The sequence below is a fragment of the Taudactylus pleione genome, unplaced genomic scaffold (assembly GCF_031769625.1).
Source record: "Taudactylus pleione unplaced genomic scaffold, aTauple2 ptg000740l, whole genome shotgun sequence".
Lineage (NCBI taxonomy): Eukaryota > Metazoa > Chordata > Amphibia > Anura > Myobatrachidae > Taudactylus > Taudactylus pleione.
Genome location: NW_028285142.1, coordinates 1,001,584 through 1,018,264, shown reverse-complemented (window position 1 = coordinate 1,018,264; position 16,681 = coordinate 1,001,584). Strand labels below are relative to the sequence as shown.

Sequence of the window (16,681 nt, the reverse complement as noted above, 5' to 3'; positions counted from 1 at the left end):
CTGCGGATACAAAACAGCTCATCAAGGCAAACATCACATACACAATGTACAGGAGAGAAGAGACCATTAATCACTCCCGTCACATCACATACAAAATGTACAGGAGAGGAGAGACCATTAATGCTGTCACATCACATACACAATGTACAGGAGAGAAGAGACCATTAATGCTGTCACATCACTCCCGTCACATCACATACACAATGTACAGGAGAGAAGAGACCATTAATGCTGTCACATCACTCCCATCACATCACATACACAATGTACAGGAGAGGAGAGACCATTAATGCTGTCACATCACATACACAATGTACAGGAGAGAAGAGACCATTAATGCTGTCACATCACTCCCATCACATCACATACACAATGTACAGGAGAGGAGAGACCATTAATGCTGTCACATCACTCCCATCACATCACATACACAATGTACAGGAGAGAAGAGACCATTAATGCTGTCACATCACTCCCGTCACATCACATACACAATGTACAGGAGAGAAGAGACCATTAATGCTGTCACATCACTCCCGTCACATCACATACACAATGTACAGGAGAGGAGAGACCATTAATGCTGTCACATCACTCCCATCACATCACATACACAATGTACAGGAGAGGAGAGACCATTAATGCTGTCACATCACATACACAATGTACAGGAGAGGAGAGACCATTAATGCTGTCACATCACATACACAATGTACAGGAGAGAAGAGACCATTAATGCTGTCACATCACTCCCGTCACATCACATACACAATGTACAGGAGAGGAGAGACCATTAATGCTGTCACATCACATACACAATGTACAGGAGAGAAGAGACCATTAATGCTGTCACATCACTCCCGTCACATCACATACACAATGTACAGGAGAGGAGAGACCATTAATGCTGTCACATCACTCCCATCACATCACATACACAATGTACAGGAGAGAAGAGACCATTAATGCTGTCACATCACTCCCGTCACATCACATACACAATGTACAGGAGAGAAGAGACCATTAATGCTGTCACATCACATACACAATGTACAGGAGAGAAGAGACCATTAATGTTGTCACATCACTCCCGTCACATCACATACACAATGTACAGGAGAGAAGAGACCATTAATGCTGTCACATCACTCCCATCACATCACATACACAATGTACAGGAGAGGAGAGACCATTAATGCTGTCACATCACTCCCATCACATCACATACACAATGTACAGGAGAGGAGAGACCATTAATGCTGTCACATCACTCCCGTCACATCACATACACAATGTACAGGAGAGAAGAGACCATTAATGCTGTCACATCACTCCCGTCACATCACATACACAATGTACAGGAGAGGAGAGACCATTAATGCTGGCACATCACTCCCGTCACATCACATACACAATGTACAGGAGAGGAGAGACCATTAATGCTGTCACATCACTCCCATCACATCACATACACAATGTACAGGAGAGAAGAGACTATTAATGCTGTCACATCACTCCCATCACATCACATACACAATGTACAGGAGAGGAGAGACCATTAATGCTGTCACATCACTCCCATCACATCACATACACAATGTACAGGAGAGGAGAGACCATTAATGCTGTCACATCACTCCCATCACATCACATACACAATGTACAGGAGAGGAGAGACCATTAATGCCGTCACATTACTCCCGTCACATCACATACACAATGTACAGGAGAGAAGAGACCATTAATGCTGTCACATCACTCCCGTCACATCACATACACAATGTACAGGAGAGAAGAGACCATTAATGCTGTCACATCACATACACAATGTACAGGAGAGAAGAGACCATTAATGTTGTCACATCACTCCCGTCACATCACATACACAATGTACAGGAGAGAAGAGACCATTAATGCTGTCACATCACATACACAATGTACAGGAGAGAAGAGACCATTAATGCTGTCACATCACTCCCATCACATCACATACACAATGTACAGGAGAGAAGAGACCATTAATGCTGTCACATCACTCCCGTCACATCACATACACAATGTACAGGAGAGAAGAGACCATTAATGCTGTCACATCACTCCCGTCACATCACATACACAATGTACAGGAGAGAAGAGACCATTAATGCTGTCACATCACTCCCATCACATCACATACACAATGTACAGGAGAGGAGAGACCATTAATGCTGTCACATCACTCCCGTCACATCACATACACAATGTACAGGAGAGGAGAGACCATTAATGCTGGCACATCACTCCCGTCACATCACATACACAATGTACAGGAGAGGAGAGACCATTAATGCCGTCACATCACTCCCGTCACATCACATACACAATGTACAGGAGAGAAGAGACCATTAATGCTGTCACATCACTCCCGTCACATCACATACACAATGTACAGGAGAGGAGAGACCATTAATGCTGTCACATCACTCCCGTCACATCACATACACAATGTACAGGAGAGAAGAGACCATTAATGCTGTCACATCACTCCCGTCACATCACATACACAATGTACAGGAGAGGAGAGACCATTAATGCTGTCACATCACATACACAATGTACAGGAGAGAAGAGACCATTAATGCTGTCACATCACTCCTGTCACATCACATACACAATGTACAGGAGAGGAGAGACCATTAATGCTGTCACATCACTCCCATCACATCACATACACAATGTACAGGAGAGAAGAGACCATTAATGCTGTCACATCACTCCTGTCACATCACATACACAATGTACAGGAGAGGAGAGACCATTAATGCTGTCACATCACTCCCGTCACATCACATACACAATGTACAGGAGAGAAGAGACCATTAATGCTGTCACATCACATACACAATGTACAGGAGAGAAGAGACCATTAATGCTGTCACATCACTCCCGTCACATCACATACACAATGTACAGGAGAGAAGAGACCATTAATGCTGTCACATCACTCCCATCACATCACATACACAATGTACAGGAGAGAAGAGACCATTAATGCTGTCACATCACTCCCATCACATCACATACACAATGTACAGGAGAGGAGAGACCATTAATGCTGTCACATCACATACACAATGTACAGGAGAGAAGAGACCATTAATGCTGTCACATCACATACACAATGTACAGGAGAGGAGAGACCATTAATGCCGTCACATCACTCCCGTCACATCACATACACAATGTACAGGAGAGGAGAGACCATTAATGCTGTCACATCACTCCCGTCACATCACATACACAATGTACAGGAGAGAAGAGACCATTAATGCTGTCACATCACATACACAATGTACAGGAGAGAAGAGACCATTAATGCTGTCACATCACTCCCGTCACATCACATACACAATGTACAGGAGAGGAGAGACCATTAATGCTGTCACATCACATACACAATGTACAGGAGAGAAGAGACCATTAATGCTGTCACATCACTCCTGTCACATCACATACACAATGTACAGGAGAGGAGAGACCATTAATGCTGTCACATCACTCCCATCACATCACATACACAATGTACAGGAGAGAAGAGACCATTAATGCTGTCACATCACATACACAATGTACAGGAGAGAAGAGACCATTAATGCTGTCACATCACTCCCGTCACATCACATACACAATGTACAGGAGAGAAGAGACCATTAATGCTGTCACATCACTCCCATCACATCACATACACAATGTACAGGAGAGGAGAGACCATTAATGCTGTCACATCACATACACAATGTACAGGAGAGAAGAGACCATTAGTGCTGTCACATCACTCCCGTCACATCACATACACAATGTACAGGAGAGGAGAGACCATTAATGCTGTCACATCACTCCCATCACATCACATACACAATGTACAGGAGAGGAGAGACCATTAATGCTGTCACATCACTCCCGTCACATCACATACACAATGTACAGGAGAGAAGAGACCATTAATGCTGTCACATCACTCCCATCACATCACATACACAATGTACAGGAGAGAAGAGACCATTAATGCTGTCACATCACTCCCGTCACATCACATACACAATGTACAGGAGAGGAGAGACCATTAATGCTGTCACATCACATACACAATGTACAGGAGAGAAGAGACCATTAATGCTGTCACATCACTCCCATCACATCACATACACAATGTACAGGAGAGGAGAGACCATTAATGCTGTCACATCACTCCCATCACATCACATACACAATGTACAGGAGAGGAGAGACCATTAATGCTGTCACATCACATACACAATGTACAGGAGAGAAGAGACCATTAATGCTGTCACATCACTCCCGTCACATCACATACACAATGTACAGGAGAGAAGAGACCATTAATGCCGTCACATCACTCCCATCACATCACATACACAATGTACAGGAGAGGAGAGACCATTAATGCTGTCACATCACTCCCGTCACATCACATACACAATGTACAGGAGAGAAGAGACCATTAATGCCGTCACATCACTCCCATCACATCACATACACAATGTACAGGAGAGAAGAGACCATTAATGCTGTCACATCACATACACAATGTACAGGAGAGAAGAGACCATTAATGCCGTCACATCACTCCCATCACATCACATACACAATGTACAGGAGAGGAGAGACCATTAATGCTGTCACATCACTCCCGTCACATCACATACACAATGTACAGGAGAGGAGAGACCATTAATGCTGTCACATCACATACACAATGTACAGGAGAGGAGAGACCATTAATGCTGTCACATCACATACACAATGTACAGGAGAGGAGAGACCATTAATGCTGTCACATCACATACACAATGTACAGGAGAGAAGAGACCATTAATGCTGTCACATCACTCCCGTCACATCACATACACAATGTACAGGAGAGGAGAGACCATTAATGCTGTCACATCACTCCCGTCACATCACATACACAATGTACAGGAGAGAAGAGACCATTAATGCTGTCACATCACTCCCGTCACATCACATACACAATGTACAGGAGAGAAGAGACCATTAATGCTGTCACATCACTCCCATCACATCACATACACAATGTACAGGAGAGGAGAGACCATTAATGCCGTCACATCACTCCCATCACATCACATACACAATGTATAGGAGAGAAGAGACCATTAATGCTGTCACATCACTCCCGTCACATCACATACACAATGTACAGGAGAGGAGAGACCATTAATGCCGTCACATCACTCCCATCACATCACATACACAATGTATAGGAGAGAAGAGACCATTAATGCTGTCACATCACTCCCGTCACATCACATACACAATGTACAGGAGAGGAGAGACCATTAATGCTGTCACATCACTCCCGTCACATCACATACACAATGTACAGGAGAGAAGAGACCATTAATGCTGTCACATCACTCCCATCACATCACATACACAATGTACAGGAGAGAAGAGACCATTAATGCCGTCACATCACTCCCGTCACATCACATACACAATGTACAGGAGAGAAGAGACCATTAATGCCGTCACATCACTCCCGTCACATCACATACACAATGTATAGGAGAGAAGAGACCATTAATGCTGTCACATCACTCCCATCACATCACATACACAATGTATAGGAGAGAAGAGACCATTAATGCCGTCACATCACTCCCGTCACATCACATACACAATGTATAGGAGAGAAGAGACCATTAATGCTGTCACATCACTCCCATCACATCACATACACAATGTACAGGAGAGAAGAGACTATTAATGCCGTCACATCACTCCCGTCACATCACATACACAATGTACAGGAGAGAAGAGACCATTAATGCTGTCACATCACATACACAATGTACAGGAGAGAAGAGACCATTAATGCTGTCACATCACTCCCGTCACATCACATACACAATGTACAGGAGGAGAGACCATTAATGCTGTCACATCACATACACAATGTACAGGAGAGGAGAGACCATTAATGCTGTCACATCACTCCCGTCACATCACATACACAATGTACAGGAGAGAAGAGACCATTAATGCTGTCACATCACTCCCGTCACATCACATACACAATGTACAGGAGAGGAGAGACCATTAATGCTGTCACATCACATACACAATGTACAGGAGAGGAGAGACCATTAATGCCGTCACATCACTCCCATCACATCACATACACAATGTATAGGAGAGAAGAGACCATTAATGCTGTCACATCACTCCCGTCACATCACATACACAATGTACAGGAGAGAAGAGACCATTAATGCTGTCACATCACTCCCATCACATCACATACACAATGTACAGGAGAGAAGAGACCATTAATGCTGTCACATCACATACACAATGTACAGGAGAGGAGAGACCATTAATGCTGTCACATCACTCCCGTCACATCACATACACAATGTACAGGAGAGAAGAGACCATTAATGCCGTCACATCACTCCCATCACATCACATACACAATGTACAGGAGAGAAGAGACCATTAATGCCGTCACATCACTCCCATCACATCACATACACAATGTACAGGAGAGAAGAGACCATTAATGCTGTCACATCACTCCCATCACATTACATACACAATGTACAGGAGAGAAGAGACCATTAATGCTGTCACATCACATACACAATGTACAGGAGAGAAGAGACCATTAATGCTGTCACATCACTCCCGTCACATCACATACACAATGTACAGGAGAGAAGAGACCATTAATGCTGTCACATCACTCCCATCACATCACATACACAATGTACAGGAGAGAAGAGACCATTAATGCTGTCACATCACTCCCATCACATCACATACACAATGTACAGGAGAGGAGAGACCATTAATGCTGTCACATCACTCCCATCACATCACATACACAATGTACAGGAGAGAAGAGACCATTAATGCTGTCACATCACTCCCGTCACATCACATACACAATGTACAGGAGAGAAGAGACCATTAATGCTGTCACATCACTCCCGTCACATCACATACACAATGTACAGGAGAGGAGAGACCATTAATGCTGTCACATCACTCCCGTCACATCACATACACAATGTACAGGAGAGAAGAGACCATTAATGCTGTCACATCACTCCCGTCACATCACATACACAATGTACAGGAGAGGAAGAGACCATTAATGCTGTCACATCACTCCCGTCACATCACATACACAATGTACAGGAGAGGAGAGACCATTAATGCTGTCACATCACTCCCATCACATCACATACACAATGTACAGGAGAGGAGAGACCATTAATGCTGTCACATCACTCCCGTCACATCACATACACAATGTACAGGAGAGGAGAGACCATTAATGCTGTCACATCACATACACAATGTACAGGAGAGGAGAGACCATTAATGCTGTCACATCACATACACAATGTACAGGAGAGAAGAGACCATTAATGCTGTCACATCACTCCCATCACATCACATACACAATGTACAGGAGAGAAGAGACCATTAATGCTGTCACATCACTCCCGTCACATCACATACACAATGTATAGGAGAGGAGAGACCATTAATGCTGTCACATCACTCCCGTCACATCACATACACAATGTACAGGAGAGAAGAGACCATTAATGCTGTCACATCACTCCCATCACATCACATACACAATGTACAGGAGAGAAGAGACCATTAATGCTGTCACATCACTCCCGTCACATCACATACACAATGTACAGGAGAGGAGAGACCATTAATGCTGTCACATCACTCCCATCACATCACATACACAATGTACAGGAGAGGAGAGACCATTAATGCTGTCACATCACTCCCGTCACATCACATACACAATGTACAGGAGAGAAGAGACCATTAATGCCGTCACATCACTCCCATCACATCACATACACAATGTACAGGAGAGAAGAGACCATTAATGCTGTCACATCACATACACAATGTACAGGAGAGAAGAGACCATTAATGCTGTCACATCACTCCCATCACATTACATACACAATGTACAGGAGAGAAGAGACCATTAATGCTGTCACATCACATACACAATGTACAGGAGAGAAGAGACCATTAATGCTGTCACATCACTCCCGTCACATCACATAGACAATGTACAGGAGAGGAGAGACCATTAATGCTGTCACATCACTCCCGTCACATCACATACACAATGTACAGGAGAGAAGAGACCATTAATGCTGTCACATCACTCCCATCACATCACATACACAATGTACAGGAGAGAAGAGACCATTAATGCTGTCACATCACTCCCGTCACATCACATACACAATGTACAGGAGAGAAGAGACCATTAATGCTGTCACATCACTCCCATCACATCACATACACAATGTACAGGAGAGGAGAGACCATTAATGCTGTCACATCACATACACAATGTACAGGAGAGGAGAGACCATTAATGCTGTCACATCACTCCCATCACATCACATACACAATGTACAGGAGAGAAGAGACCATTAATGCTGTCACATCACTCCCGTCACATCACATACACAATGTACAGGAGAGGAGAGACCATTAATGCTGTCACATCACTCCCGTCACATCACATACACAATGTACAGGAGAGAAGAGACCATTAATGCTGTCACATCACTCCCGTCACATCACATACACAATGTACAGGAGAGGAAGAGACCATTAATGCTGTCACATCACTCCCGTCACATCACATACACAATGTACAGGAGAGGAGAGACCATTAATGCTGTCACATCACATACACAATGTACAGGAGAGAAGAGACCATTAATGCTGTCACATCACATACACAATGTACAGGAGAGGAGAGACCATTAATGCTGTCACATCACTCCCATCACATCACATACACAATGTACAGGAGAGAAGAGACCATTAATGCCGTCACATCACTCCCATCACATCACATACACAATGTACAGGAGAGGAGAGACCATTAATGCTGTCACATCACTCCCGTCACATCACATACACAATGTACAGGAGAGAAGAGACCATTAATGCTGTCACATCACTCCCGTCACATCACATACACAATGTACAGGAGAGAAGAGACCATTAATGCTGTCACATCACATACACAATGTACAGGAGAGGAGAGACCATTAATGCTGTCACATCACTCCCGTCACATCACATACACAATGTACAGGAGAGAAGAGACCATTAATGCTGTCACATCACTCCCGTCACATCACATACACAATGTACAGGAGAGAAGAGACCATTAATGCTGTCACATCACTCCCGTCACATCACATACACAATGTACAGGAGAGGAGAGACCATTAATGCTGTCACATCACATACACAATGTACAGGAGAGAAGAGACCATTAATGCTGTCACATCACTCCCGTCACATCACATACACAATGTACAGGAGAGAAGAGACCATTAATGCTGTCACATCACTCCCGTCACATCACATACACAATGTACAGGAGAGAAGAGACCATTAATGCTGTCACATCACATACACAATGTACAGGAGAGGAGAGACCATTAATGCTGTCACATCACTCCCGTCACATCACATACACAATGTACAGGAGAGGAGAGACCATTAATGCTGTCACATCACTCCCGTCACATCACATACACAATGTACAGGAGAGAAGAGACCATTAATGCTGTCACATCACTCCCGTCACATCACATACACAATGTACAGGAGAGGAGAGACCATTAATGCTGTCACATCACTCCCGTCACATCACATACACAATGTACAGGAGAGGAGAGACCATTAATGCTGTCACATCACTCCCGTCACATCACATACACAATGTACAGGAGAGAAGAGACCATTAATGCTGTCACATCACTCCCGTCACATCACATACACAATGTACAGGAGAGAAGAGACCATTAATGCTGTCACATCACATACACAATGTACAGGAGAGAAGAGACCATTAATGCTGTCACATCACTCCCATCACATCACATACACAATGTACAGGAGAGAAGAGACCATTAATGCTGTCACATCACATACACAATGTACAGGAGAGGAGAGACCATTAATGCCGTCACATCACTCCCATCACATCACATACACAATGTACAGGAGAGAAGAGACCATTAATGCTGTCACATCACTCCCGTCACATCACATACACAATGTACAGGAGAGGAGAGACCATTAATGCTGTCACATCACATACACAATGTACAGGAGAGAAGAGACCATTAATGCTGTCACATCACATACACAATGTACAGGAGAGGAGAGACCATTAATGCTGTCACATCACTCCCATCACATCACATACACAATGTACAGGAGAGAAGAGACCATTAATGCCGTCACATCACTCCCATCACATCACATACACAATGTACAGGAGAGGAGAGACCATTAATGCTGTCACATCACTCCCGTCACATCACATACACAATGTACAGGAGAGAAGAGACCATTAATGCTGTCACATCACATACACAATGTACAGGAGAGAAGAGACCATTAATGCTGTCACATCACTCCCGTCACATCACATACACAATGTACAGGAGAGAAGAGACCATTAATGCTGTCACATCACATACACAATGTACAGGAGAGGAGAGACCATTAATGCTGTCACATCACATACACAATGTACAGGAGAGAAGAGACCATTAATGCTGTCACATCACTCCCGTCACATCACATACACAATGTACAGGAGAGGAGAGACCATTAATGCTGTCACATCACATACACAATGTACAGGAGAGAAGAGACCATTAATGCTGTCACATCACTCCCGTCACATCACATACACAATGTACAGGAGAGAAGAGACCATTAATGCTGTCACATCACTCCCGTCACATCACATACACAATGTACAGGAGAGAAGAGACCATTAATGCTGTCACATCACATACACAATGTACAGGAGAGGAGATACCATTAATGCTGTCACATCACTCCCGTCACATCACATACACAATGTACAGGAGAGGAGAGACCATTAATGCTGTCACATCACTCCCGTCACATCACATACACAATGTACAGGAGAGAAGAGACCATTAATGCTGTCACATCACTCCCATCACATCACATACACAATGTACAGGAGAGAAGAGACCATTAATGCTGTCACATCACATACACAATGTACAGGAGAGGAGAGACCATTAATGCTGTCACATCACTCCCATCACATCACATACACAATGTACAGGAGAGTAGAGACCATTAATGCTGTCACATCACATACACAATGTACAGGAGAGGAGAGACCATTAATGCTGTCACATCACTCCCATCACATCACATACACAATGTACAGGAGAGAAGAGACCATTAATGCCGTCACATCACTCCCGGCACATCACAAGCGGCTCCGGAGCTGCATCCCAATTCCAGAAAACGGTCGGAGAAATAGTGTGACATTAAGATCCATGTCCAGGCGCCTGGAACTCAGCGTGAGAAACCGCTTGCATGGAGGGAACCTTGGAAATAGCGTCACAATAACCCAGAGACAATAGATCCGCCTAATGGCCCTCACCTGTCCATCAACACCAGGTCATCCTTCAGGAGATGGCACTTGGAGTTCGGCCACATGACACTGACCAGGGAGCCGGAATCTAGTAGATCATCCTGGTGAAGTGCGTGGGCCAGCTGGTTCACCGTCTGAGGTTGGAAATGGACATGGTAGTAATGGAATTATCACATTAGCCACAACTAAAGTTAAAATACAATAAGCACAACAGACAATTGTGTCTTGTAACACCCACGAGCATCTGCAAAAGTTATCACACCCCTATTCTGCTACTACAGAATCAAACCAATGAGTCTCGCGCGTTCCCTTGTTTTATAGGCACAGGTAGCAGTACTTACACACAAGGAAGTGATCAATCACTAGAGAGTACAGACATCACTCAGGGATAAGACACATGGGTTCTCCTACACTTTTAGTGTCACTTTAGCCCCAAAAGAATCATAGACAATGGTTTAGGCCACAAAATGGCTGCTCCACTGCGTCTAGGTGACAGGCACCCTTTAATATGGCTGAATGGCCTGTGTCCTTTACAGGTGATGCATACCCACCAATGAACAGCCAACTTCAAGACCCACCAAGGCTGCATCATGTGTGGGGGCCAACAGGTGGCCACTATACACAGCTGGTCTGGCTGGCCTGGTAGAGACTGGTACCCCCACCACTGAATAGGCATGTGACAGAGATTGCTGGCCTGACCCAGCAGGAGATTAACTGAGAAGGGATGAGATGCCTCCTCCCAAGTCCCCCATAACTGACAAAGGCGGCATCCGAGTGACGGGACTCCTGAGAGACCTGGGACTGTCAGACCCGCAGGCCATGCACCACAGCCCAGGGGTGAATTGCTGCCTCCCAGGAACTGGTAGGGCTAAAGCACAATGATGGTACCACTGGCTGCTGGGAAGAGGGAACTGTGAGCAGGACGGCTTTGGAGAACTTGCTGGAAAGAGCTGCCGGCTCAAAGAGCAGCCGAACCCAGACAATAAGCAGGAGAAAAATTAACCCTGAGACGCCCAATTCCATTATCGGAGCGCAGTGCAATTCTGCTGTAGGTTACAAACACCCCACTATGGTCGCACCATCAACCCCTCACACAGCCTATGGGTCGTACAGTGTATCCATCTGAAATCACTCAACAAATGGCCACTGCGGGTGGGGTGCTGCAAAACAGAACGCAGCCGAATGCACTTACACGCACATGACACGCCCATAAGACGGACCAGAAACGCAGATGATTCGCAGTGACCCCTACGCAACTGCAACCACTATCATACAGCTCGATGCGCGGGTGCGCTGTAGGGTCCACTGTATCAGGCCCCTTGTACATACAATGTAACAGCTGAGGAACCCACTGAGCGGGCAGAAACGTGCACCAGGGGGAGGGCAGAGACAGCCCCATACATGTCCCACCAGACATAGTAACAAACAAAACCCAGGATGACTGACCCATTAGCGCCATGATATCTCGTAACTCCTCACTCTCCTTCCAGCAGGTCTCCCATATACACAACCCCACAGCTGTACCTCATACACACAATGATGTAATTACACGTTCATACAAGGACGACACTTCCATCCCACCTGGTATATGGAGAACATTAACTGCCCCTTGTCCAGCATTTACCTTAACGCTCCTCTTCTCCTCTGATCCGTCCGTCAGGAGATAGGCCTCGCTCCCCTCTGTGCCCTCCACACGCAGGAAGCAGTTAGTAGTATGACCAATACCCGATGGGAGAACCTTGTCCCACAACATGGCATTAATCACAGTGCTTTTTCCATTGCTGGTCCTAGAACAGAGAGACAACGCACAGTTATGCTGCATCTATAGCAAGATCCCAACCTTACAGTTACTTCATTGTTACACCCACCACCCTCTTCATGCCCGGGACCCTTGCTGCTCGGGAGTTTTATCACCTTCCCAGGGACCGTCCAATAGCCGGTCCTCCTGCCTGCGGCCAGCAACTGCTTCTCTAGCGCACAATCCCCATCTGCAGCCATTTTTAAAGTGGAGAGTGTAAAAGGTTTGCTGGAACAGTGAGACGATGCACCACAACCCTGACTGCCAGTCCCTACCATGGGCTGGTATTAATAGGGCTTATTCCCATCTCAAAGAGTCTGGAATGTACTAAAGTACCACAAACAAAGTTGCAGCGCAGTGGACGTGCGTGGAAGAGCACCGGGGAAAGCTCCAGCACACATAGATATTCATTATTATACAAATCAGACAAAAGTGCAACTTGTTCCACAACCTTTGCAGTAAATACCAAGGCGGGCGATCTTACCTGCCAAAAAAGGCGACTTTCATGTGGCGTCGCGCCAGCACTTCACTGATGCCTTTCACGTTGGTTAGATAACCCTTCACTTCCAGCACCTGCTCCTCCGAGGCGACTGGGTCCAGCTCAGGATTCTGGTACGTTTCTAGACCAGGACAAAAACAAAAAAGGTAACGGCGGCCATCTTGTTGTCTGGCCCAATAAGAATGCAGCCTATTATATCCCTGTGGAAGACACTACAAATGGTCTGACACTGAGCTCAGCCCACAATATGGCTGTGTGCGGCCGCCAGGAAAGTGGTGTACTTGTATGCCTAGAGTGACGTCCTGACAACATGGCCGAGCTGGTCTACTGCATACATAGGGACAGAAAGATGGGGTAAATGAGCCCGGGTGGTGCCTCTCCGCCTTATGAAGAGAGGGTGTATAGAACTATACAGTGACTGTAGCTAAAACCTACTGAACGTACTCAGAAAACAATTCCACAAGAAGTCAAATGATAGGAAATAACGTTTCTCTCTCCGTCTTACCCTCCAGGAAGCTGAAGCTCTCCTGGATGTAGGCACCGAGCTGGTCGAAGATGCCATTAATCTTCTTCTTGGCAGTGACAAAGTGCTTAAGGGGAGAGGCGCTAACTTCCGCCATGTATCGCTTATCTTTCTTCGTGGAGACTTTAGATGTTGATCGGGCAAACAAAAGGGACATTGCGCTGGGGAGGATCAGAAACATGGACGTTACATTACAGTCTATATTCCTGTACTGAGCAGCTATAATACCCCGAGACCAGCCGCTAAATCCTATATATTACTAACATAGGTTAGCGACACTAATAATGAAACAATACGCAGTAGATATATAGCTGTATATTACCCCAATGGGTCTATTCATTACTGCAGGTGTAGCATGTACCCAACATGTCAGATTAGATAGAAAGGTTATACATTGTACATTGGCACTATCTTTCTTTTTAAGAAACAAAAATACACAAGCATAGTACAAGTGAGTAACTGGGCTTATGCTAAACAACTACAAGTACCAGCAGGCCCGGCTATAGTCACAGGTTGCTTATTTGTGATCTACAACTTTGAGGAGCCACAAATGACACATTTTGTGCCACATGAGCTATGAGCCATCCAGCTACAGGGTGCGGGTGCAATGGTCTGTCTCCCTGCAGGGCAGGTACGGCCGGCTGCGACGCTAGCACTCAGCTTTGGGGGTGTTCAGTGGCGCAAGGACGCCCGCATCTCTCACTGTCACACGTTTTAAACGTACCCCCTTTTGTGCAACATGGGTTTGCCCCTAACTGTAAATCAGGCCCTTTGTATGGAAAACCCGCAGCTTATGTATCGCATGGAGGCGCATGGCACTATAGTTACAGACAAGTTGCGTGTCCTGTATCACATGGAGGCGCATGGCACTATAGTTACAGACAAGTTGCGTGTCCTGTATCACATGGCACTATAGTTACAGACAAGTTGCGTGTCCTGTATCACATGGCACTATAGTTACAGACAAGTTGCGTGTCCTGTATCACATGGCACTATAGTTACAGACAAGTTGCGTGTCCTGTATCACATGGCACTATAGTTACAGACAAGTTGCGTGTCCTGTATCACATGGCACTATAGTTACAGACAAGTTGCGTGTCCTGTATCACATGGCACTATAGTTACAGACAAGTTGCATGTCCTGTATCACATGGCACTATAGTTACAGACAAGTTGCGTGTCCTGTATCACATGGAGGCGCATGGCACTATAGTTACAGACAAGTTGCGTGTCCTGTATCACATGGCACTATAGTTACAGACAAGTTGCGTGTCCTGTATCACATGGCACTATAGTTACAGACAAGTTGCGTGTCCTGTATCACATGGCACTATAGTTACAGACAAGTTGCGTGTCCTGTATCACATGGCACTATAGTTACAGACAAGTTGCGTGTCCTGTATCACATGGCACTATAGTTACAGACAAGTTGCGTGTCCTGTATCACATGGCACTATAGTTACAGACAAGTTGCGTGTCCTGTATCACATGGAGGCGCATGGCACTATAGTTACAGACAAGTTGCATGTCCTGTATCACATGGAGGCGCATGGCACTATAGTTACAGACAAGTTGCATGTCCTGTATCACATGGAGGCGCATGGCACTATAGTTACAGACAAGTTGCGTGTCCTGTATCACATGGCACTATAGTTACAGACAAGTTGCATGTCCTGTATCACATGGCACTATAGTTACAGACAAGTTGCGTGTCCTGTATCACATGGCACTATAGTTACAGACAAGTTGCATGTCCTGTATCACATGGAGGCGCATGGCACTATAGTTACAGACAAGTTGCTGTCCTGTATCACATGGCACTATAGTTACAGACAAGTTGCGTGTCCTGTATCACATGGCACTATAGTTACAGACAAGTTGCGTGTCCTGTATCACATGGAGGCGCATGGCACTATAGTTACAGACAAGTTGCGTGTCCTGTATCACATGGCACTATAGTTACAGACAAGTTGCGTGTCCTGTATCACATGGAGGCGCATGGCACTATAGTTACAGACAAGTTGCGTGTCCTGTATCACATGGCACTATAGTTACAGACAAGTTGCATGTCCTGTATCACATGGCACTATAGTTACATACAAGTTGCGTGTCTTGTATCACATGGAGGCGCATGGCACTATAGTTACAGACAAGTTGCGTGTCCTGTATCACATGGCACTATAGTTACAGACAAGTTGCGTGTCTTGTATCACATGGAGGCGCATGGCACTATAGTTACAGACAAGTTGCGTGTCCTGTATCACATGGCACTATAGTCACAGACAAGTTGCGTGTCCTGTATCACATGGCACTATAGTTACAGAC

The 16,681-nt window shown here is 45.2% G+C and overlaps 1 protein-coding gene across 3 annotated transcripts in view; it reads right to left on the bottom strand.

Moving 5' to 3' along the window:
* Positions 1–16,681, bottom strand: part of MFN2 (mitofusin 2) — a 57,786-nt gene that overhangs the window by 30,327 nt on the left and 10,778 nt on the right. For all 3 annotated transcript variants that reach the window (XM_088457163.1, XM_088457164.1, XM_088457162.1), the window contains 4 exons: positions 14,339–14,517; positions 13,819–13,954; positions 13,161–13,323; positions 11,546–11,670 (listed from right to left, as the gene is read on the bottom strand). In XM_088457163.1, the coding sequence (XP_088313289.1) occupies positions 11,546–11,670; positions 13,161–13,323; positions 13,819–13,954; positions 14,339–14,513 (599 nt within the window). In that variant the 5' untranslated portion in view covers positions 14,514–14,517. The remainder of the gene's footprint in view (positions 1–11,545; positions 11,671–13,160; positions 13,324–13,818; positions 13,955–14,338; positions 14,518–16,681) is intronic.